Genomic DNA, 22,462 nt, shown 5'->3' on the forward strand with positions numbered 1-22,462 from the left:
GTCTTAAACTTCTCCATCCCACTAGGCCTGTTCCCCCGGGGGCTGAAAGGTACAGATGGGTCACTATACTATAAGTCTCCCATTTGCAGGAGTTCTGCAAAGTTCCAAGAAGTTCCAGGGGGCCACCTCCTCTTTTTGGCAAACCACAAACAAGACATCAACCCAGAGGCAAAACCCATTAGCGGGACAACTGGGAGAGCTGGCAGGAAAGATGGTCCGCTAACTGTACCCCTGAGCCATAACCACGACTGATGAGAACAGCATTTCTAAACTTAGGTGACGTCTGGATCTGCATAAGTCAACAAGCGGAGAACTACACAGAGACAGACGACAGAATCACTCACAGACACCAGCACAGACGTACACTCTTTAAACCGAGCCCCCTCGCACAGACACTGGAATGCACACTGTTCCTGAGGAGCGCTGCTTGGGACCATTCACAGAGATGTTGTATGTCCAGAAAATGAATGCGTCTAATGGTGTCCGGCGACTGTGTGTGCAGCCAGCGATTCAGGGGGTTTTGATGAATGGGCAAACAAGTAGCTGTTTCAATATTGACTCTTGACATTTACATCAAATCGGTCGGTAATGGCCTGCACATATTTAGCTCCTGCTGACCGTTCACAGACTGTGTGAAGCAGCGGCGGCTTATCCCACAAGGAATCCTGTCAGTGTAGCGTGATGCGAGGACGTGAGTCATCGCTGCCGTGCTCCCACACAAACACACAGTTAGTCACTTTCTCACCCCGGTGATGCAGAAGCCGTTGCGTTAATGGGAAAGGTCATAGACAGGAGTGTAGGTGAGGAAACAAAGGTCAGATGTTACTCAAGCAGTAACACACAGTTTGGTTCGTTTTTTAACAAATCAGAGGAACTTTTTGGTTTTAAGTTTACTAATCTATGTGATGCACGGTTACAGATATAACTCACAAATATATAAAATCGTTAAATCCGCATTTCCTCAACAAACTCCAACCAATGATGGACGGTTTAGACCAATTTGTGCAGATAATAAAAGACAATAAGTTAGAACATTATTGGTTTAAAAGTTGCACATTATGAGAATGTTTTATATATTTGCCTTGAACTGATTATACAGTATTTCAAGATACCATGGTTCTCAGGATTATACTTCCAAACCTCTACCTCCTCGCTGGTAAAGTTTGAATGGACAACATTGAATATTCCTTATTGTGGTGTTAACTCTAATGTCAGCAAGAGGCCTGAATACAATGCGGCAGAGCTCAGGGCCTGATTCTGAATCATCTGGTCATGTTAGCATCAACACACACACACACACACAGAATCCTCTCCCAATGCAGTCGGAAAAAATCCTTCACTTCCGTTTTCTATGTTTATTTAATGAATGTAAAAAATAAATTCTTTGAGGTTTGTGGGAAGAGTCAGAAGAGAAAGATTAAGAGTCAGTCGCTAAAATGAGGAGTGCCGTTTAGATATGCTTTATGCACATTAGCATTTGCGTTGGCATTCCCATGGGCAATTCTTCGTCTCTCAAAAAGCTCTTTTTTTTGCACTAGAGCAGTTCTCCCTCTGTGAAGCCAACGCTCATGCCCTCCAGATACTCCAGGAAATAATAAAGGCGGTTCCTCATCCTTTAGCCTTTTTTCAACCTGAATGAAAGACAAACAGTTACGAGTGGCTGCTGCTGTCGTGCTGTCGTGTTCTCCCTACATACGCTTAGTGTTACCTTCAGTTGTCATCTGCTTTAAATCTGAGTGTTAAAATGAAAGTTCAGAGGTTTTAGCCCGTCAGAGCGTTATTATATGTTTTATAGAGACGATGAATGTCAACTCGGAGAGACAACGAGAAACCAGAGCTTTTGGCGATAAAGGCCGATGGAGGTGTAGAGGGGCTGTAAACAAAAACATGTGATTCCCACAGCAGACTTTAAACGTCACGTCCTCTTAGTCATTGAACTGTTGCATCCAACAGTCGCACCCTCGTCTCCTGAGCTCTACCTGTTCATGTTTCGTGAGGCGCGTTTTATTGTGGATGTCGGAGGAGACCAGGTTGAACTGGTGTTTCTCAGCCAGTAGCCTCAGTAAGATGACCACCGTCCGGCTGCCGCACTTCCCCACGCGGTTATAGACCACCTGGCTGGGGAACGGGAGGACCTGCAAACACACAAACACACAAACATGTTACAGACATATCATTGAAGTGCATTGTTATCATTGTGCATTTTTAAACACAGGAACAGTGGAGTCACAATCGGTTGGAAGGGAAACCAAGAGGAAAAAAGCGAGGTTAAAAACTGTAATGCCTCTTTCTTTGGCCTTTGACCTCTGCAAAAGGTCTCTCAGGGGCTGCAATCTGTTGACCTGACTACATACACCCCCCCAACACACACACACACACACACACACACACACACACACACACACACAGAGACACAAACGGCATGCATGCGTTCATCTTCTCCTCTCCTCTCAGTCAGAGACTGCGATGACTTCACCAAAGTGATAATGATGCAACTTTTTAGTGAACACACACACACGCGTCCGCACAAGCACACAAACACAAAAAACACGAGTCACCAGTTAAACAAGTAGCATGACTCAGACCCTCATGTAATCCATCAGATTACATGGAACAAATTTTTAGAACAAGGGCAGCAAGAACCCCATGACTGTTGCAGAAGTGGCCCCTCTAAAGAATGAACTCCAGCTGTGCGAATTTACCAAGAGAGCAAGAGTGACAATAAATAAAAGGAAGTTATGGAAGTGAAGAAGACTTTAAGGTCTCTGACATGACATTTTGGATTGGGTCAGATCGCTTCTCCCAAACCAAGCAAAGACAGATCCTGTCTGTCACTGCCATGAAAACAGTTCCCCTTTTTTAAATGAAGCCTTCCAGTAAATCAGATTGGGGGGGGGGGGGGGGGGGGATGCAGCAGTGATGAATTCTTGTTGGTATTCTCAGCCTGGAAGAGTCATTGAACTTTTTCCCAGGGGGGGGTGGTTAGGGTTAGGGGGGGCAGTGTGTGTGTTTGGAAGAAAAGTCTGAGTGAATGAACTAACCGGTTAATTGGCTCATGGGGGGTGGGGTGGGGGGGGGGGGGGGGTATGAACAATTTGGATAGTTTTCTAGGTGACTGGCTCACTGACTTTTACAGGATGAATTTGACCTCCGACCTGCTAGCTTCTCCCTCCGCTGTGATTTAAAATCCCCTCACACTTAGTTAGCTTCATTGCTCTCACACACACACACACACACACACACACACATGTACACCCACACAGGCTGATTTGGTTCTGTCTCACCCAGGAACAGGCTCAAAAACAGGAAGGGATTCTTGATTTTTGCTACGATCCAGTGAAAAAAGAGAAAAGCAAGAAAGACAAAGAGGGATGAAGAAGAGGAGCTATATGGAAGACAAACAGCAGGGAAGAGAGGTACGAATTTTCCACTTAATCCCATTTCCGCGTTGATTTTCCCAGAATCCCTTTGTCTACCTGGAGGTCATTAGAGGCTGAGGCACATGGGCACACTTTCCCTCGAAGGAAGCAACGTGATCTTGGAAAAACAATTCCCAGGGGAAATATGTGCTTATACAAGCTTTGACAAGCTGTGTTGACAGACGTGCCTCAGCTTGTGTCACGCGCTGAGACGTCATCATTGGCCAGACGTTTCTTATATAAAAAAAAAATCACCTTCTTATCGCTAAAAGTACTTTTGTAGATTAGACTCCAACGGTGTCCAAAAAGAAAAAAATAAATAAACTAATGGTCAGTGTTTGTAATTTTAAGATTTGGATCAGATGATGTAACATTCCTCAGCGTTTTCAAAGTAAATACAGGCTTCTTATCTTTCCACAATGAGGTGGCGGACCAGTATTTTGCTTAGTTTACTTAGTTTGGACATGTTTCTTGTTTCTGTAGTTTACCTCAGTAGATTTATTTTCGAGAACTTTTCACTTTTACTCCACTGCATCTGCAAATATCTTTATTTGTTCTACCCAACTACAAAGCTCACATTGTTCTTCATTGTTCAAAAATTATCAATTACTGGAGTGGAATTAGTTCATTTAGCCAATCAGAGCGGGCAGGTAACATTAGACCCCGCCTCCTGTAGCAGCATCACTGGTGAAAAGGAAAAAACAAAAATGGAGACTCAGTTATAGTATGAAGAAGATTCCAGTGTTTCCGGTAGAATCATCGGCAGCATTTTCTATTTATATGAAACTCTTGTACTCTTGGGAACAGGCTACAGGGAACAGGCTGCAAGTTTACTTTTAATACTTGAAAATATATTTTAAAGCAAATACTTTACTCAAGTAGAAAACTTACTGAGGTACTTTTACTTGAGTACATTTCTGTCTATCTAGTACTGCCTCCACCACTGTTTAACAGTCTGGTGTTGTATAATACAAGATATTCATCAGAGATGCCGTCAAAGTTCCAGCCAGCTCTGACATCACCGACAGGACGACCTCTCAGTTCGGTTGTTCCCGACACATCTTAGGTTTCTGATGCACGCTGTGAGAAATGTTTGCAGTGTCGGCACGTGATTATGTCAATAGTTTATCCATAGTGTTTTTAAAAAACAATTATGTAACAGTGCTGTTTTCCACCGTGTCTGATCTGGGCGCTCCTACTCCCGAGAGTCAGGCTGCTGTTGTGGTATTTACAGATACGCGAGCCAAAACTCCAGCCGACTCTGAGGACGCGAGTTGTCCTGCACCTTTACTCTCTCTCACGCTCTCCTCCACTTCTGGCCTCAAGTCTATTTTTGCATCCTGCACCAAAACCTTCATGCTGCTTGGAGACATTTTCAGATGGGACATTAGTTCAACAAACACGTGCAAATTATTGCCTGTGTCTCGTGGCCTGACCACCCATCTCTGCAGAGAGCGAGCTGAACACTGCGTTCACTCATCCAACAGCGAGTTTCAGGGCATGTCCTGGTTTGCCACACATCGCGACCAGCATGCACCCACTCATCCATCTTCCTCCTGCAGGTCCTGGAAAACCGCACCAGCAGCGCTAACCTGGGAAAGGGCGCTCGCCTGGTTTGAGTTAAACCCTGCTCTGGGTTCGTTGCTCTCGGCTGTGAACTGCTCGTCCCACGCTGAGTGGAGAACAGCATGTTGAGGTTTCGGTCCGGGCAAACTGCAGATTCCCAGCATTTCCTGTTATTAATTTTCTATCAGTTCGTCTCCACTACCACTCGGGAGGAGGAGGGAGAGTCTGTAGTTGTCCGTGCGAATGCATTTTTTCTCAATTAAGATTAATCATTTTCGGTGCTTGAAAGAAATTGGGAAACCTACAAAAAATATCAGAAAAGTGATGTGTGCAGCAAATGTAGATTGTTTGTTTGTGCGTTTGTTGCTGCATCTTTCCACCATTTTTCCACAAACAAAATGAAAATGACAACATCACCTCCTTAGCTGAGGTAATGAAAAGACCTCCTGACATTGCTTCAAGAATGTTAGTGCATGAATAAAAATAAATCTATTGTGGCTATAAACAGTTTCTCTGTTGATGCAATTAAAAAATCAACAACACAATGTTGGAAAATGTGCCCTATTAAAGATATATTTAAAAACTTATATATATATATATATATATATATAAATGCAGACATTCTTGCCGTTGCTTCCCTAAAGACTCTCAAAACTTTATTCTGAGAGCTGTGTGGTTTTTCCATTCGCTTTCATTTACGTTGAGCTTTCAACTCACTTTCTAATCTTTCCCTGCATTTACCAGAACCACCAGGCCTCTGTGTGCACATGCTGCGACGCCACCACCCCTCCGCAGAGACATTCTCAAACAAAATGATAATGGGAGATGTGGCTGGCGAAGCGTTTGACGCTGATGAGGCAACGGCATCTTCTGTCTGGAAGAGATGAGACGGGAAGGGAACAGCTGATGTATCATCAATGTCCCAGCCTATAGTCTGTTTGAATGGAGGCTGTGTGTAGTTAGTAAAGCCTGTGAAGATAATGTGGCTGCAGAAGACAGCCGCAGTCAAATGATACGTGAAAGAGCCAGATTGAAAGGACGGAGAAGACAGAAGACTTTATTGATTTCAAACTTGGGAACTTGACGGGTTGGTAATGAAACCTGAGGTAAAAAATTATATTAAACTAGAATATAATAGAAGAGCCCATAACTCTGCCAAGGCCAAATCCGGATAAATTCAATCAAGCTGCACCGAATTTTAGTTACCAAAACAAATCTGATTAATTATTTCCTTAGAAAATGGGGAAAATGTCAAGAAACACACATCTCCTAACGTTAAATAAAGTGATAGTAAAAATCCAGATCTGCAGCAAAATTGAATGGATTCTTCCCTGACTCATACAGCATCCTTCCACCAAGTTTAAAGGAAACCGATTCATTGTTTTTTACGTAATGCTGTTCACAACCTCACAAACAAAACCTCCCCTGTGAAGGCAACACAACTTGCTGCTACTCGTGCAGCTCATTGCGGTGAGACTCCGGTATTTACCTGAATGCAATCCAGCTTAACAGCTCAGTTTTACACTGAGTCTATCTCTGCTTGTGACACACGGCACTACTCTTTAATTATGAAACAACTTTTTTCCGAGGAACATGTTTTATTCAAACGCAAAAAAAACTCCTGAAAGTCAATTATTCTTTATCGCTCCCTTGTGCCTCTTGGAAACTTTTTCGTCCTCCATTAAAATCCCACTTTTCTGAGTCAAAATTAATTCCAGAGCTTCTGTGTTTGTATAACAATGTAAATATTCAGAAGTCAGTCGCCGCAGGACACAGTCAAGCTGCTGCTCTCCCAACTCTGTCTGCAACGGAGAATGGAAATCAACTTGTACTCATTGAATTTAATTTCCATTAAATCTTTGCAGACACTGTTACAGAAAAAGTTTGGCAACCTACAGAATACGGTTTAGAGACTCAGAAGTAATCACGGACGTGTTAAGTAAAAAATAAAGCTTTGTATGAGATGGTGCTTTTCCCTGAAAGATAATGGTGGTATCAAATTCCAGCAATGTCCGGAATGGTTTGGTTCATCGAAACAACACTTCCCTGTTATCTGTGTGAAGCCAGCACTGTGGTTACTTGGTTTGGCCTGGTGGCCAGAACAGGCTTTTCAAAGTAAACACATAACTCTGCAACAAAGCCCTCATGTGACCCACTGCAGCTGAATCCAAACAGCTGCTCACGACAGCCACAAACAAAAACCTGCAACCAAACTATTAGGTCTAAGGTTAGGTATGTGCTAAATGCTACAGCCAATAGCTCCTTTAGACAAAACGGAGAAGTAAGAAAAAATGATGAGGTGGATTAGATAGGTTGGAAATGAGGTGAAGATGAGGTGGGGATTGATTGAAGAACAAGATAATGAACAAGGGTCGGACGGAGGAAGAAAGCAGCTGCCCGAGCAGGGAGGAGAGATAGTCGTGCAGCTGGATGAATACAAGGCTCCTGTGTGTGTGTGTGTGTGTGTGCGTGTGTGTTTGTTTGTGTGTGTGCGAGAAACTGCTCAGAACATTACTGTAGCACTAAAGCCGAGTCTAGTTGCTATTTGGAGTGGGTTTGCGAGCAGCCCCTTCACACAGACCTTACCCTTATCCCGACTGGACTGAATTGGCTTTGGAAACATGGGGCAGCACATCAGAGACAGAGAGAGGGAGGGAGGGAGGGAAGGAGGGGGGGAGGAGAGAGAGAGAAAAAAGAGAGAGAGAGAGAGAGAGAGAGAGAGAAAGAGAGAGAGAGAGAGAGAGACAGTTTTTGGATGAAAAAGGAAATACTCACTCTTGGAACAGGGGGTCCGTGGTCATCCAGGTATGTGGATTCACCTGCAACAGGAGTAGATGCATTAGGGTAATGAAATCAACCCATGATCAGCTACAGAGAGATTACATCAATGAGAACAACGCAGAGGAGTGTAAAGACGGTTGAAGCAGGACAAACAAACATTTAAGTTCCCATGATAGTGACCGTGATGTAGCAGCAATTCCCAGGAATTAACATATTCATTTGCAAAAACATATTCATTTGCGATCTAGAGTTGCCGCCCTGCAGTTGAACGCCTCCCCTGACCAATTCAGTTTCCGTCTGCACACATGTTTTTACAGACCCACGAAGTCCCAGTGACCTTTGACCTCTGAAATCTGATCAGTTGACTGCAAGTGAAAACTGGTCAACAAAGGCAGATTGAGATGTCACATTGTCACGTTCAAGAAGCCGAATATGTGTTTTGTGAGGCCACTGTGACCTCGACCTTTGACCTTCAATTACCTAAAGCTATCTCGTTCATCTCTGAGTCCGAGTTAACATTTGTACCACATTGTAAGACATACGCTCAAGGCATTCCTGAGATTTGGCCAAATGTGAGTTTTGGGAGGTCACAGCGATGATCAGTTCATCCACGAGTCCAAATTAACGATTGCGCCAAATTTGAAAAGAGTTCCTGGAAATGTTACTAAGATATTGTGTAGGTCACAGTGTCCAACAGGATAAAACATACACCCTCCAGCCACTGACGATAGAGAAATCCCCTCGTACCTCAACACAGGTAGCTCTTCACCGCCCCCCTCCATCTTTTGCCACCCAGACAAAACAGTGGCAGCTGTTTTCCACTTAGCGATTTCATGTCATCAGGAGTGTCGCAGCCCATTTATACAATATATATCCAGCCCTGCATGTGAAGCTATTTTATTTGGAAATAATGGAGGTCATTCACATGGCTCCACACTGAGGGCGCCTGTGCCCCCCTGCTTCCCTAAATCCAAGCTCGGGCCTTCACACAGCGGCCTTTTCTTTGGCTGCCTGTCCAGACACACAGAGACGCATCGCTTCCCATCACATTTACAGCTTTCAGGTGGTGCGCCCAGAGAGAGAGAGAGAGAGAGAGAGTGAGAGAGAGAAGGAGAGAGAGGGAGACAAATTGGACAGCGTAAGGGGAAATAAGACTATAAAGAGAGGAAATACTACATAACAGAACAGACTCTCTTTGTGTGTCTGAAACGAGAGCCAGCATTGTGATGAGAAATGCAAGATACGTTGCATGGACACACACACCCACACAAACACACACACACACACACTAGTGTCCCACATGGCACTCATTTATGTTATTATATCCTTTGAGCTGGAAGTGTGTTGTATAACTTTGAAAGTAGTGTTTATACTTTAGATAGTGGTGTGTACTCTTTGAGTAATTAGTCCAACACTGAGATCCGATCTGCGTCGGCTTGGCTCTGTTGCAATATCACACACACACACACACACACACACGCACACACACACACAAACTCACACACAGTTACTGTATATAGCTCCATATTGTGGCTTATTAATTCATCAGACGCTGGATGTATAAATACTGACACAGCTGCACTCTGCCCAACCCCAGGAGGAGGTATTTTTTTTCCACACTCTCTTTTTCTGAGCATCTGCCTCCGTCTCTCTTTCATGACTTCACACAGTTTTCCCGAGGAATGAGAGAGTCGAGGGCTTTGTGTTTGCAGCTCCTCACCGAGGCATTCGAGGTCACGCCGGGGCGAGGATGCAGGGAGGCAAACATCTCTGGGCCTTCCTCCGTCTCCCATCACGGACAAACCGCTCTCCCACCAACCCGCTCCGACCTCCAGCTCCTCCCCACCTCCCGTGTGTGCTTCTCATTAGCGTGGATAGAGGATTGGAACTAATTTTTTCCAGGGCACGGGGCTCGTAAAAGGCTGACAGCTGCCCTCCATCCCCGCCACCGACAGATAGAGGAAAATGAACTGTACATTAGACTGTTCTACCTCGATGTACCCCTGATGTCCTGATGAGGAGGACGAGGCTCTCACGAGAAAAATCTTCAGCCTTCCTCCGCTTAGGACCCAGGAACCAAGGAGCACCCTGACCAGTGTCAAAGCATCACTGCTTTCCAGACACCTGTCAGAGTATAACACAAAGTAGAGAAAACCTATTTGAAACACTAAATGCCAAACGTTATCTGTCCCCAAACAGAGATTTTAAATTGGCAGAAGATCCCTAACCTGTCAGAGAGACAAAGCGCAGACAGATCCTAATCAAGCGTTGGCTCAGTGACCACAAGCCGGCAATCAAACGAGGAAGACGCACAAAAATCATGGCAACCGGGAGAAAACAGCACACGAGGAAGTCACACAATCAACCTGACACAACCTGACACAACAAGTTAGGACGCTGCATTGACTGTCTTTCATTTCGGGCAGCCTGATCAGAAACCTCACTTAACCATGACCTCAGAAATGAGGTTTGGTCTCATTAGGACCTGGCTTTGGTCAGTGTTTTTGATGGAAAAGGTCTATATATGTACACATATTTATATAATTTATGGTAAATACATAATTATCCACCTTGGTGTCTTTCATTCTTAATTCTGAAGCTGCACTGGGGGCTTTAACGCAAATCAGCACACGACTTCATTGACTTCTGATTGTTTCCTCACCCGTGTGTATACATCCTGTTAAGAAAAAATAACGGGTCATGAAAGGTCAAGTGGAGAAATGGTTGAAGGCTCATTTGAGAAGTTGAATTAAATGAAGGTCAGTGCTCCCTTTGAACACAACCTCAAGTTGTATTGTATGGTGTGTATGTGTGTGTGTGTGTGTGTGTGTGTGTGTGTGTGTGTGTGTGTGTGTGACTGAGGTAGAAACTAACTGAAGTGTGAGAGTATATGCATCGACCTGTAGCTGATTGGTTAATTGGATTACCGAGTCACGAGATCCATGAACTTGCCTCTCATTAACAATGCCTGGGTGACCATCCTGATGCACAATTTTCGAATCAATAATGGAAAATTAACGACATGTATCAGTCAAATTTTTTTACTCTTTAACCAGTGAGTTCTATAGCTGTCTTTATAGCAATGAAAGGGAAACTAAAACCAGACCTATTGAAGGCCACACAGGAAGAATGCGGTGTTGTTATAGACGATCCAATGGCGTGTTCTGACGACACCAATTTGTAAATGGACGTCACATTTACCACCAACACATATTTGTCTTGACCGAATTAAGAAAATTGTGGGAACAGAGCAGCTTTGATCTGCATGATAAGAGGTCTTTAGAATCATGGAGCTAATAGTGTACGTCTTCAGGGTGAGATCTTGACTGATTTACTCAGCAGAACAAACTGTGAAACTGTGAGAGGCTGATTATTGTTGCCATGATTGTTTTTTTTCTCTGCATGGTTCAAATAAATAACAGGAACTGATTACAAACAGGGATTTTCCCACAAGTTTGGGGACAATAAAATACACAGCACCACAATATATCATGCATAACTTTAATATGTGGACACAATGATGACTGTGAACCCTGCATTTCATAATCAAGTATTTAATTATGCACTGAAGTCAAACCAGTTTAACACACACACACACACACACACGCACACACACACACAAACACACACACACACACGCAGGGCCATCCACTGTTCCTGTCCAGGATCTTGTTAAAGCAAATTACCACCCACATCAATTAGTCACCTCATTAGTTGACTCAATTTTTTTTTTTTTCTCATTTGATGTTGCTGACTTGCGCCGGCTGCACACTGGAGGGTTTTCAAATGAGATTTTAAAGATGTGGGATACCGTTTTACATAACGACAGATGTAAGCGCTTTTTAATCTTTTATTCCACACGCTTGGTGTTTAAACCCAGGATTTATGATTCCTAAAAAAATTAAAACTTGTGTGATCAAACTTCAGAATAAAAGTTTGGAGGTAGAGTCAACTCGTTGCACTTGATCGAGTAATATTCGACACTGGAAAAACGTAATAAATGAAAAAAAATCACGCACTCATACCGTTGCAATTCCCACTGCTCCAATCTAGTCGGTGACATCGAGGTTATGTCTGTGAGCACCAGATATTGATCTATTTATCACATGGGAAGTTTCACTGGGAGTTGTTTTGTGTCCTTATGGTTTTTTCTAGCTGCCCTTTACCAGAATAGGACAGCACCATTGTTCATGTGAAATACTCTATGATGATCATCGGATGGTCGTTTTTCCAACTGATGATACAGGCACTGGAAGGAAGGATACAGCTGTGTGTTTTTCAATAGAACATGGAAAATATATAACGTAAAGATAGATACTCTGGCAGTGAGAAAAACATAGATATGCAAGTGATGTAAATATCAATATAACATAGACACCTATCTACATTTCCAGACCAGGCTTTGACCATCCCAGAATCATTCCTCCCTGTGGAATTCTCCCCTTGGTGTTGGCCTGCTTCAGGAATGCTACAGTAAGTTCAGGAAACTTCGCAAACATGCATTTAGAGCGCAGACCGTTTCATTTGCTTTGTGAAACTGGCGACCGAGCTAAGTAGAGCTTAGGAAAGAACACATCCCAGAATAGGCCGAGGTGGGAGCAGAAAAACCACACAGGAATGGCTGTTGAGCCGAGCGCCAAGAAGACCGGAGCAGGGCTGAAGCTGGAGGGGACACGACTCCCGAGGCAAAACATGGACGGTTTGCAGATGTTCTGCAAGTATGTGAGCAGTGAGCAGATTGCAGGTTTCTCCGACTGTGAAAATGAAACTTTCTCATCCTTAACCACATCCTGTTTCTCTATGTACCACAGAGGCAAATGAGAAAATCAAAGGCTGGTGTTTGCTTCACGTCCTTACTGACAGTGCTGCATGAATGTAGAGGGAAGTAGGATGGAGAGGGTAGAGGAAGGAAAGAGTGCGGTAGAGTTTGAATAGAGAGATATGAGTGTTCGCTGCAGTCCACAATTACATAACTGTGTAAAACACACCCATGACTGTTGTTACGCTCTTTACTAAACACACGAGCCAAAATAGAGAGCATATGCAAACAGAGTCAGTGTCAATGGGTTACATACATACTTTACTGTGTGTTTGTCTGTGAAATGTGAGTGTGTGTGTGTGTGTGGTCACCCAACCCTTTGATTAGGCGTGTAGGAGTGGCGCTCCATTACGACCCCTAGCTCCACCCATCGACATAATTACAGAAGGGAGTTAAACTAAAGGGTCAGGGTCTCCACCCTCTTACGCCCAACTCCACATTGCCCCTGAGACACTCGAGAGTCAACAGTGATTAGACAGGTTTCTGTTCCCCCTGCCGTGTTACTGGAGGTGCCACATGACCAAAGCCTGGCAGGGGGGAGGGTAATTTGTGGACTTTTTTGCTGCCCTGAAGTTTTGGGTTGCTGTGCAGATCGTATGTACAGGGGACTGCAGGGGGACTGTCCTGGTGGTGTTTGTTGACACTAGTCGTTGCTACTGTGTGCTCGGGATGAGCCACTGAGCTGGAGCAGAGCGTCAGGAACCACTGAGCTGGAGCAGAGCGGTGTTGACTCAAGTGGCTACAACCACCAGATGCCCAATGAGCCCAAAGTAAAGGACAGACTTTGCAGAAAAATGAAAATTCTTAATCATTTCAAATGCTTCAGTGAAGAACTGAGGAAACATGGTGACTCATCCGATTTGTGAGGAAACCATCCATGTGAATGCGTGCATCCTTTTCAACCAGTCATGGGCTAAACTAGTGCTGCGGCTGATGAAGTCGCCGCATGACAACCCAGCACATCTGAGACAGACATCCATGGACAGACACACTTTGAAGTAAAGAACTGACTGGAGTCAAATCTAGGATGTCTTGTCAGATGACGGATGATCGGTCATGTATTTAGCCACTGGTGCATTTCTTTGAACAGTCACTTTCCAACCCTCGGTAGATTTCACACTTGATGAAGTAAATCAGTGTACGGGACCCCAGCGGAGTCGTTTGATGCCTCAAAACTTGAAGGGGAATCAATGAGACCGAGCAAGGACAAGCAAAGTGCATAAAGACAAATGGGGGCCATTCATGCATATGAGGCAACCACGAGAGGAGCGGGAGAACATCTCCTTCGTGGAACCGATCTCCATCCCGGTCGGACTCAAACGCCGCAGCACAGAGCAGGCACAGCTCTGTAGGTGCATGCTTCACAGAGCAACCCATTTAATTTAGGTGAGTGAAGGACATTGGGACCTGCTCTTAGGGCCACAGGAACCTTCCCACTTTCTTTTCACTGATTTCGACACAAACACCTCTTAATCTTGAGCTGGCGTGACCCCCCCCCCCCCCTCAATCCAGCATGCGGTCACTGACTCTGGAAATCAGGTTCAGCTTTGAAATGAAGAAATGAGCCATGAAGAGCTAAATTGGGGAAGCGATTGAAACCCTAATAGACGTCTGATGCCATGAAGTCCAAGTAGAAGTAATCACTCGTTCGCTAGAGAGGAAGTGATGGGATGAACCCTGCTCTTCCTTTAGCGGTGCATCCTGAGGGCGACCAGGGCCGCCGCCGCTACAGTTCATGTGAAGCTGAGAATATTGCTCGTCACGGGGATTTCTGGTGAGCCCAATGCTCCGTCAGCTTTCTGCACTTCCGTTTTTTAAGTGCTTGTACAGTTATTTCTTTACATACCTAAAGTCTCTGCTTGTGGAGACTTTTCCCACACACTCCTATAAAAGAAGTCAAATGGAGGGGACCTTTAATCTTAGTTTTTTATCTGATGAAGACAATTAGGTAAAAATAGCAGAATCCATGGGGGAGGGTTTCACAGACACACACACCCACACACTAATTAAAGATGCTAACCTATAAACAAAAGAAGCTTCACAACAAGTATACAACATTCAATGAAAGGACGTTGTTGTGGTGAACCTACGTTTTGGCTAAAACAGCAAATTAGCATGAAAAATATGTTTTGAGTCAAAGTGTGAAAAACCCAAAGCCATGTTATTTCCCGAGTATTTCAAGATGTAATCAATGGTGGAAGCGTGTGCGACAAAACAACAAAAACAAACAACAGCAGCAGACCCACACAAAGACCCACCACAGCTGGGCAACTACTCTGCCTCTGTTGTTAAACACCAGATCACAAAACACGCCAGATGTGGAAAACACATAAATAGAAAATGCACACACAGACAAACACACACACACACAAACACACACACACACACACACACACACACACACTCACACACACACACACACACACACACACACACACACACACACAACACACACACACACAGGTTAAGTCATGTGCCAAACTCCACTGGTAATACATGGTTTTAGAGAAAAAATTAGGTTGTGTGTCTTGTTGTAAGATGTTACACCAGCCAGGTGTTTTCGCTCCATTAAAATACATTTTAAAATTTAAAAGAAATGGATATTAAATTACAGAGGCTGTTACAGTAATTGAAACACTCAAATGGGGGAGAGACTCTCGTCCCCCTCGAACAAACTAAACGTTTGTACACTTACTAGTAAGGAATGTAACTCTCATTGTAATTTACAACAATGATTGGTCTCGGCATTTGAAATAAAGATAAATTAAAATACCGACTCTCGAAAAAACTGTTGTTGTTTACACCAGTGTTACTTCACATCATCTTGACGGACTGCTCTTAGTGCAATACACTTTGGCTTCGACTACAGTGGGAACAGAAGGCTCTGCCTGAGTGAAAGCCGGGAGAAAAAAACCCTGCTCCAGTCGCTTGTTTACAATCCCAGTCCCCTGGCACAGAGTCTCAACCAATCTAAATCAGTTTTTGACAGAGTTTTTTTTGCAGCTAACAATGATTTAGTGCTCTGAAGCCTGTTCCTGTTTTCTCCCATTATATCCCTCCATTAAAGCTCCCTTCTTATCCTGGTGGCGTCTTCTCCAATCATCCCAGGTCAGCGAGATGCCTACCCTTGTGAAAACACACCACATCTATCTAATGGGAACTTTCACCTTTTTCAGCAGCGACAGACAGAAGGAAAATCCCCCCGCAAAAAGAACCTCCAGCATGTGTTGAGCTCTTGCTGGTAACCATCAGCAAAGACAAGGTCAGAGGAGTAGGACAGACAAAAATAAACACACAAAACAATGTGTCATTACGAATCCTTTCATCGTGAAACTGACAACAGCTGCTCGCGGAAAACCGTAAACATCTGCCACCCTTGCTTTGAGGACAGCCGTGATTCTGCTGAGTCACAAATGAAGAATGCTATAGATACACTCGGGGGGCCGGGTGTGTGTGCAACACGCCTCTCTGCACAATCATCACCAAACCAGGTATTGTGTCGGTGAACCCAATCTTAACATGCATTTGGATTTTCTGCTGCTCTGTCATGATGGTGAGGTTTTTTCGTTTTCCCTTCCTCTTCCTCCTTTGGGAACAGTGAGGGTGAAAAGACTGCTGCTCTCACCGGCCAAAATAACCTTTCAATCTTCCATCTTTTGACTTTTCCCCGACTTCACAGTGAGCGTCCGCTATCTGCTTGCTTTAGGTTTCATGCTTGGATGTGCGTGTAGCCACTGAGAGAGCCTGAACTGCACTCACGGCCTGTCCCTGCAGCACAGAGCAGAAGCCTTTAACCCCACCGCCAACACACGCACATGAAACACACATAAAAACGATCACACGTGTGAGGAGCCTGAATGACGCTGCAGACTACAGCGAGCTCAAAGGAATAAATTTGACAGTTTGGGAAATGCACTTGGCTTTTTTTTCTTTTTTTTTTAGTTAGATGAGAAAATCAATACAACTTTCATGTCTGTGCGATGGAGACAGAAAGCTGAGCGCCCCGGACTGTAAACAGGGGTAAAGAGCCTGTAAGAAAATGTGCCTCTGAAGCTCATTTATTAGATGTAGATGTGCTTATAACTCAGGCTAAGCTACTTGGCCGCTACCTGCAACTTCCATAGACTTTATACAAAGATTGACGACGTGTCAAAATATCCTGGATATGAACGCCCCACCGCCATGAGCATCTGGAGAAGGTGCCTGTGTAATAGAGGTGTCATGTTCCCGTTCATACACAAGCTCGACCAATCAGGAGTCAGTCAATCGTGACGTATCATCCCCGTTTTAATAGTGTCAAACAACCCATGAAAACCAAACTTCCATTAGTGTCAAACATCAGTCCCTTGAGAGGATATTATTTAAGGGTGCTCCAACTGATATGACCTTGATTTAGTTTGATCGGCGATCTTCCCCAAAACACCCTTATTATATTATTTAACAGCTTTGACTTTTTAATCAAGAAAACTTTTAAAGTGCATTTCCAGCAGAGTTCAACTTTTCTCTCCTTCTGCTGTCTCAGATGTCTTCTTGTGGTATCGTATACCCTAAAAAAAAACACACACACATGTGGAGAGACAAATGACAAATGGCCGTGCACGCTCATCTGTGGTGTGCTTTGTAAATCAACTGCTTCCCCCAGACACCCTGTGGGAGTCTGTGGGGGGGAGCTCTGGACGGACATGGGGAAAGAGGCAGCATGGGGGCAACAGAGGGAAGGTAAAAAAAAAAAAATTGAAGGAGGGATCAGACAGAAAACCAGGGAATTCCTACATAGCACCAGAATTCCTCTGGGTCCGTCATGTGACACAAGAATTAGATTCAGGAAAAGCATCTGCTGCAGTGCAGTGCACAGGGAGGAAATGAAAAGAAGTAAAGACAGGGGCGGAGAGACGGAGAGGGAGAGAGCGGGGGACAGCGAGAGTGAAACAGGAACAAATAGGTATCGGATCAGCTCTTGAAGAAGAGAAAGAAGAAGAAAAAGAAGAAGAAGAAGAAGAAGAAGAAAAAGAAGAAGAAGAAGAAGAAGAAGAAGAAGAAGAAGAAGAAGAAGAAGAAGAAGAAGAAAAAGAAGAAGAAGAAGAAGAAGAAGAAGACAAATAGAACCGTTTGGCTGCTGGAGCTTCCTCAATGTCCTGAAATCCCTTCAACAAAGACTAATGATGGTTCCACCAGGAAGCACAGATTTATGTGCACACACACACACAGAGTATAGCTTACTGTACTAGATAGCACACACACATGAAATAAATACTGACAAATGACATATATCTAGAGCTGGTGTTTTTCTGTGTCTTGATAGAGCTCAACAGCTGGTTCCAGTGGTAAACATCCAGTTCTTTTTCTTAACAGAGATTTAGATGTAAAGCGATAATATTGCAAACATCCAATGAAGATTTACAACAATGTGTAGAAGCCCCGAATCCAACTGCTTTTTAGCGATACATTACGTTTACCACAGAGAAACCGTTTGTTTTGTTTTTTTAGAGATGAGGACATGAAGGTTAAACTCAAGAAGAAACAGGCTGGAAGTCGTTGTTAAGGGATCATTTGCAATGGTTTATGGGATGAGTAGTCTTTTCACTCTTAACAATAACATAATTATTGTGCACACAGGCTTGTTCCCTTAACTTTTTCCCATTTTCCAATATTGGTTTTGCTTGGAATCAAATGTTTTAGAGTCATGACTCATCTCGTAGCTCGGCAACTCTTTTTATACGGATTTTCTGAAACATCAGTTGGGAATATGAATTTGAGTTTTACTTCTGGAACAAGAGCCATTGATAAAGTGGGCGGTTACCGTTACATTCTACATCTAATGTGCCAACGTCATGACGAAGAGGAACCATAACTCATGACAATGATGATTAAGAGCTATACTGGAAATGGCGTATGATGGAATGTTATTGCTTCCTGACAGGGAGTGTTGGCTCAGGGGGACTGCTGTGAGAAAGACCCTTGTGGAAGGGAGCCTTATCGTCAAAATGTGCGTGTCCATGTGTGTATGTGTCAACCATGTGTGTGTCAAACACTGAGAAGCAGCAGAGCCATCGATTATAAATCCTAAAGTCCACAATCTAACAGATAATCTCTGTCCCTGCAGCAGCAGCAGTAGTCCTCGTCAGACTTTGCTCAACAGCGAGAGCGGCGCTGCAGAACAAACAGACTGCATAAAGGGAGCCTGTGTGGTGCTAGGTCTCACACTAGAGTGAGGGACAGATGAGAGAGGGAAGACGAAGCCGATGGAGGGAGAGAGAGAGAGAGAGAGAGAGAGAAAGAGGTAAAAAGACAGTAAAAAGCGAGATAATGAAGGACAGAAGGAGATCGTGGAGCGGCGCACAGTGGGATGATGGAATGGAACCGGAGACTCACAGTCCAACTTGGGTTGTAATAGCTTTATGGATGGCCCTGACAGAAGTGAGGCCATGTCGTAAAATATTTCCGCGGAGGAGAGAAAGGCAAGCGCTCCACACAATGTGTGACTGTGGTCCACTGTGTGCTACTTTTCTCATGGGTCTCAACAATAGACCTTTATAAGGCTGCATGTCGGTGTGATTTCAGCACAGAGACGATCCATTCCAGACATGAGGTAAATTACTGCCACACGTAAAGGTCAGGCAGTGTCACAAGCTGTCAATTAGAAAAGCCATCGGAGGAAGGCATTGAATTATTATGGTATTAATACCTTTATTATGCAATGGTACTAAAATATATATAAAGGCTAAAGGTAAATCATTGTTTTTATGCAAAAGTCACATTTTCTTCCAAGCTACGAAAGGAACCCATACATGGATTTTCTGTGGTATTATAAACTAATAAGAAGAAATAATAAATAGTAAATTACTTGAGCCAGAATTGATAAATAGTCATGGAAATAGAAGTTGGGTAGATGAAGTATAATTGAGCCTCTGTGGTTTGAAAATTAAATATACAAAGGTGCAAAAACTGGAGAAAACACACATCAAATTAAGTGGGAAAGTTGCCTCGACAGTAAAAACCCAAACATAACTGCAGCGATGGAAATTTCATAAATAGCCACATTCACCGTGAACTGACAGGGGAGTCAGGTGCCAGCGTCTGAAACAAAATGCTCCTAACCATCGCTGACAGGAAATCAGAGCTGAAGTCGGGCCAACACCGGCTAAAGATAGATCGTGCCCAAATGCCAGAGTGCGTTTTCCACAAATTTTCGATAGCTGATTTACTTTAATCAGAAAATTGCTTTGCTTAATTGGACTTATACATCATCATCATAATCATATTTTCTTTACTTAATTACTACTTGGGAGGAATTATAGTGGGCCAAACCATGACGCTCCCTCTCCGCCCTCAGCTGTTTTCCATGCAGAGCAAGTGGTGTGCAGATGCAGCGGGTGTGCCAGAGTGCTGCTGCTGGTACATAACCGCATGTGTGTTTCTGAAATCTTCACAATTTGGGGAGTAAAGCTTCTAAAAAACGCTGTGTGTGCATGCACAAAATTGCTAACAAATTACATGTATGTGCTTTATCTTTGTGCACATGTGTTCTTTCACATGTAAAAGTAGAATCTGCTAAAACCCAAAACTTTCACAAATTACACAGGAGATGGTGGAAGAGCCCTGGCCTCCATGTCTGCTACATAAATACTCATCTGACGGAAACGGCTGTCAGGCTCCATCTTGGACTGCAGCTCTGGTCAGTGCCCGGTTAGACCACAGCTGGACCGGACCCTGCCCCTCCCTTGTTTTGAGTGTTATTCCAGCATATGTGAGTATATGTGAAGGTGTGTGAACGTGTGAAAGATGGAACAAAAATGGATAGACAGTGGTTGTGTCTCGATATGTCCACATTTGATTGCATATGAGGGAGAAAACAAGGAAAAGAGAGAGTTTTGGATTTGTTTGTGCACGTGAGGAAAAGAATGGACGAGAGAAGTGCATACATGTGTTTTTGTGTGCGCAAGTGTGCAAGGACATTTAACACTGCCCATTACCAGAAGCCACAGGATGTGCGTCTGTAGCAGACCACCTCGTACCCCATGACATCATCACTGCGCCCTCCTAAACTCCACAAACACGTGCACACACACACACACACACACACACACAAACCAACATGCTGCTTTTCCCCTAACCTCATCAGGTGCCAAAGGAAGTGCGTTTGCCATGTGTTGAGCACATGTTGTTGAAAAAGAGGAGAACTTCAGTTTGTAGGATTACAGGGGATCTATAAGAATATATAGAAAATAACATTCATAATTATTTTGATTGTGACGTTACGTAGAAGCCACAGTAGGTTCTCACACACGCATGGGAGGAAAAGGGTGAGGGGACGGGGCCTTCTGTTGGTTGCAATCTGCACCCTGACCACTAGATGCCACTAAATCCTACACACTTACGGTATCACATGCATAATCAAAAACATATTTACTGTCTACATTACAAAGTTTTTCTTTCGAATGGAGACAGAAGGGATTTATTAAGCTAAGGTGAGCCGATTTAGATGGAGGGACAGGGCTTGAACAGTTTGGTGATAATGCCGTGACAGGAGTTTGGCGTCCGACTCTCCCACAGTGGCCAAGAAAGAGAGCAAAGAGCAACAACCGAGCAATAAACAACAGATGGCAGCTCGCACTTCCAAGAACAGCAAAGACGTATTTATAGACAAAGCCTTTGAAACAGGCTGCGTCTAGTGCAGTAACAATTAGGGCTTTTAAAAAATCAATCCACCACCATCATGAATCAGATTAAAAGCCGCAATATGAAAGCAAACCATAATCTGTGTGTAAATTCTGCAGAGTGTGGTCAACAATAATAATCACGTCCAACAATAACACGGGTTTGCGTTTTATAATTAGTTATGATGCAAGATCTGAAGATGTGGAAGTAGAAGTAGTTTGTCTGGTTAAATCGGGACAAGTCAGAGTCAACTGCAGCACGGTTAGTTAATTAGACACAGTTCAAAAAAGCCTGGACACTTTGAAGCTGCCACCCACTGGAGCACATGACGCAGGTGTTGACATCAAAGGCAACTTATCGAGGAGATAGTGCGCAAGATAAAAGCTGAAGCTTCATTTCGGCTTCCTGTTCAGTCAAATGATTCATTCAATCTGTGGCACAATCTGACTCTGTGTGATTTCACAGTGTGGAGAGACATGATCTATGATCCAGCTTGAGCAACACAGGAAGTTGCGTCACCACACCGTTTCTGAGAGTCCACGAGCAAATGTCAGGAATGTGTCAGAAGTTTGAACATGATAAGACTAAGAGTGAGTAAGTTCTAACAGGTAAGTGAACAGATGAGCATCTTCTAAGCAGGGCGGCTGATTAGTTTCAATTTGAAAATACTTGATGATATTTGATTGTTTGAAACAGTGAAAAAGACACAATCACAATATCCTAGAGCCCAGTGTGACATCTTTAAATGTCTTGTTATGTCCACCTACCAAACCAAAACCCAAAGATAACCAAACTGATTTATAGATAGGCCTAATCAGAATTTTAGATGATTGACTCAGTTAACAGTCACTTAAACCCTACATGTAAGTCAGTCATTGGTTGGAAATGTTTTATCATTTTACTGATGGAAATAAAAAGTAAAATCAGGTAGAGAACCACCACAGAGTGTCATCCTTCATCCATTATCTATACTGCTTATATTTTGAGGGGTCTATAGGCGGTTTAGCTGGAGCCAAACCCAGCTGACACTGGGCGAGAGGCGAACCACAGAGCTGACAAACAGACACACAAAACCAACTCCGGACAAATTAAAGACTCAATGCCTGTGGACTGTGGGAGGAAGCCCGAGTACCTGGAGAAAACCCACACAGACATGGGGAGAACATGCAAACTCAACACAGGAAGATGGGATTCAACCCAGTAACCTTCATGCTGTGAG

The 22,462-nt window shown here is 43.8% G+C and overlaps 1 protein-coding gene across 1 annotated transcript in view; it reads right to left on the bottom strand.

The window, feature by feature from the left end:
* Positions 1-22,462, bottom strand: part of usta (uronyl 2-sulfotransferase a) — a 50,218-nt gene that overhangs the window by 12,124 nt on the left and 15,632 nt on the right. The window contains exons 2-3 of the mRNA XM_062411040.1: positions 7,761-7,804; positions 1,980-2,135 (exon numbers count right to left, since the gene is read on the bottom strand). Coding sequence (XP_062267024.1) covers positions 1,980-2,135; positions 7,761-7,804 — 200 coding nt within the window. The remainder of the gene's footprint in view (positions 1-1,979; positions 2,136-7,760; positions 7,805-22,462) is intronic.

This window comes from Platichthys flesus, chromosome 18, assembly GCF_949316205.1.
Source record: "Platichthys flesus chromosome 18, fPlaFle2.1, whole genome shotgun sequence".
Taxonomy (NCBI): domain Eukaryota; kingdom Metazoa; phylum Chordata; class Actinopteri; order Pleuronectiformes; family Pleuronectidae; genus Platichthys; species Platichthys flesus.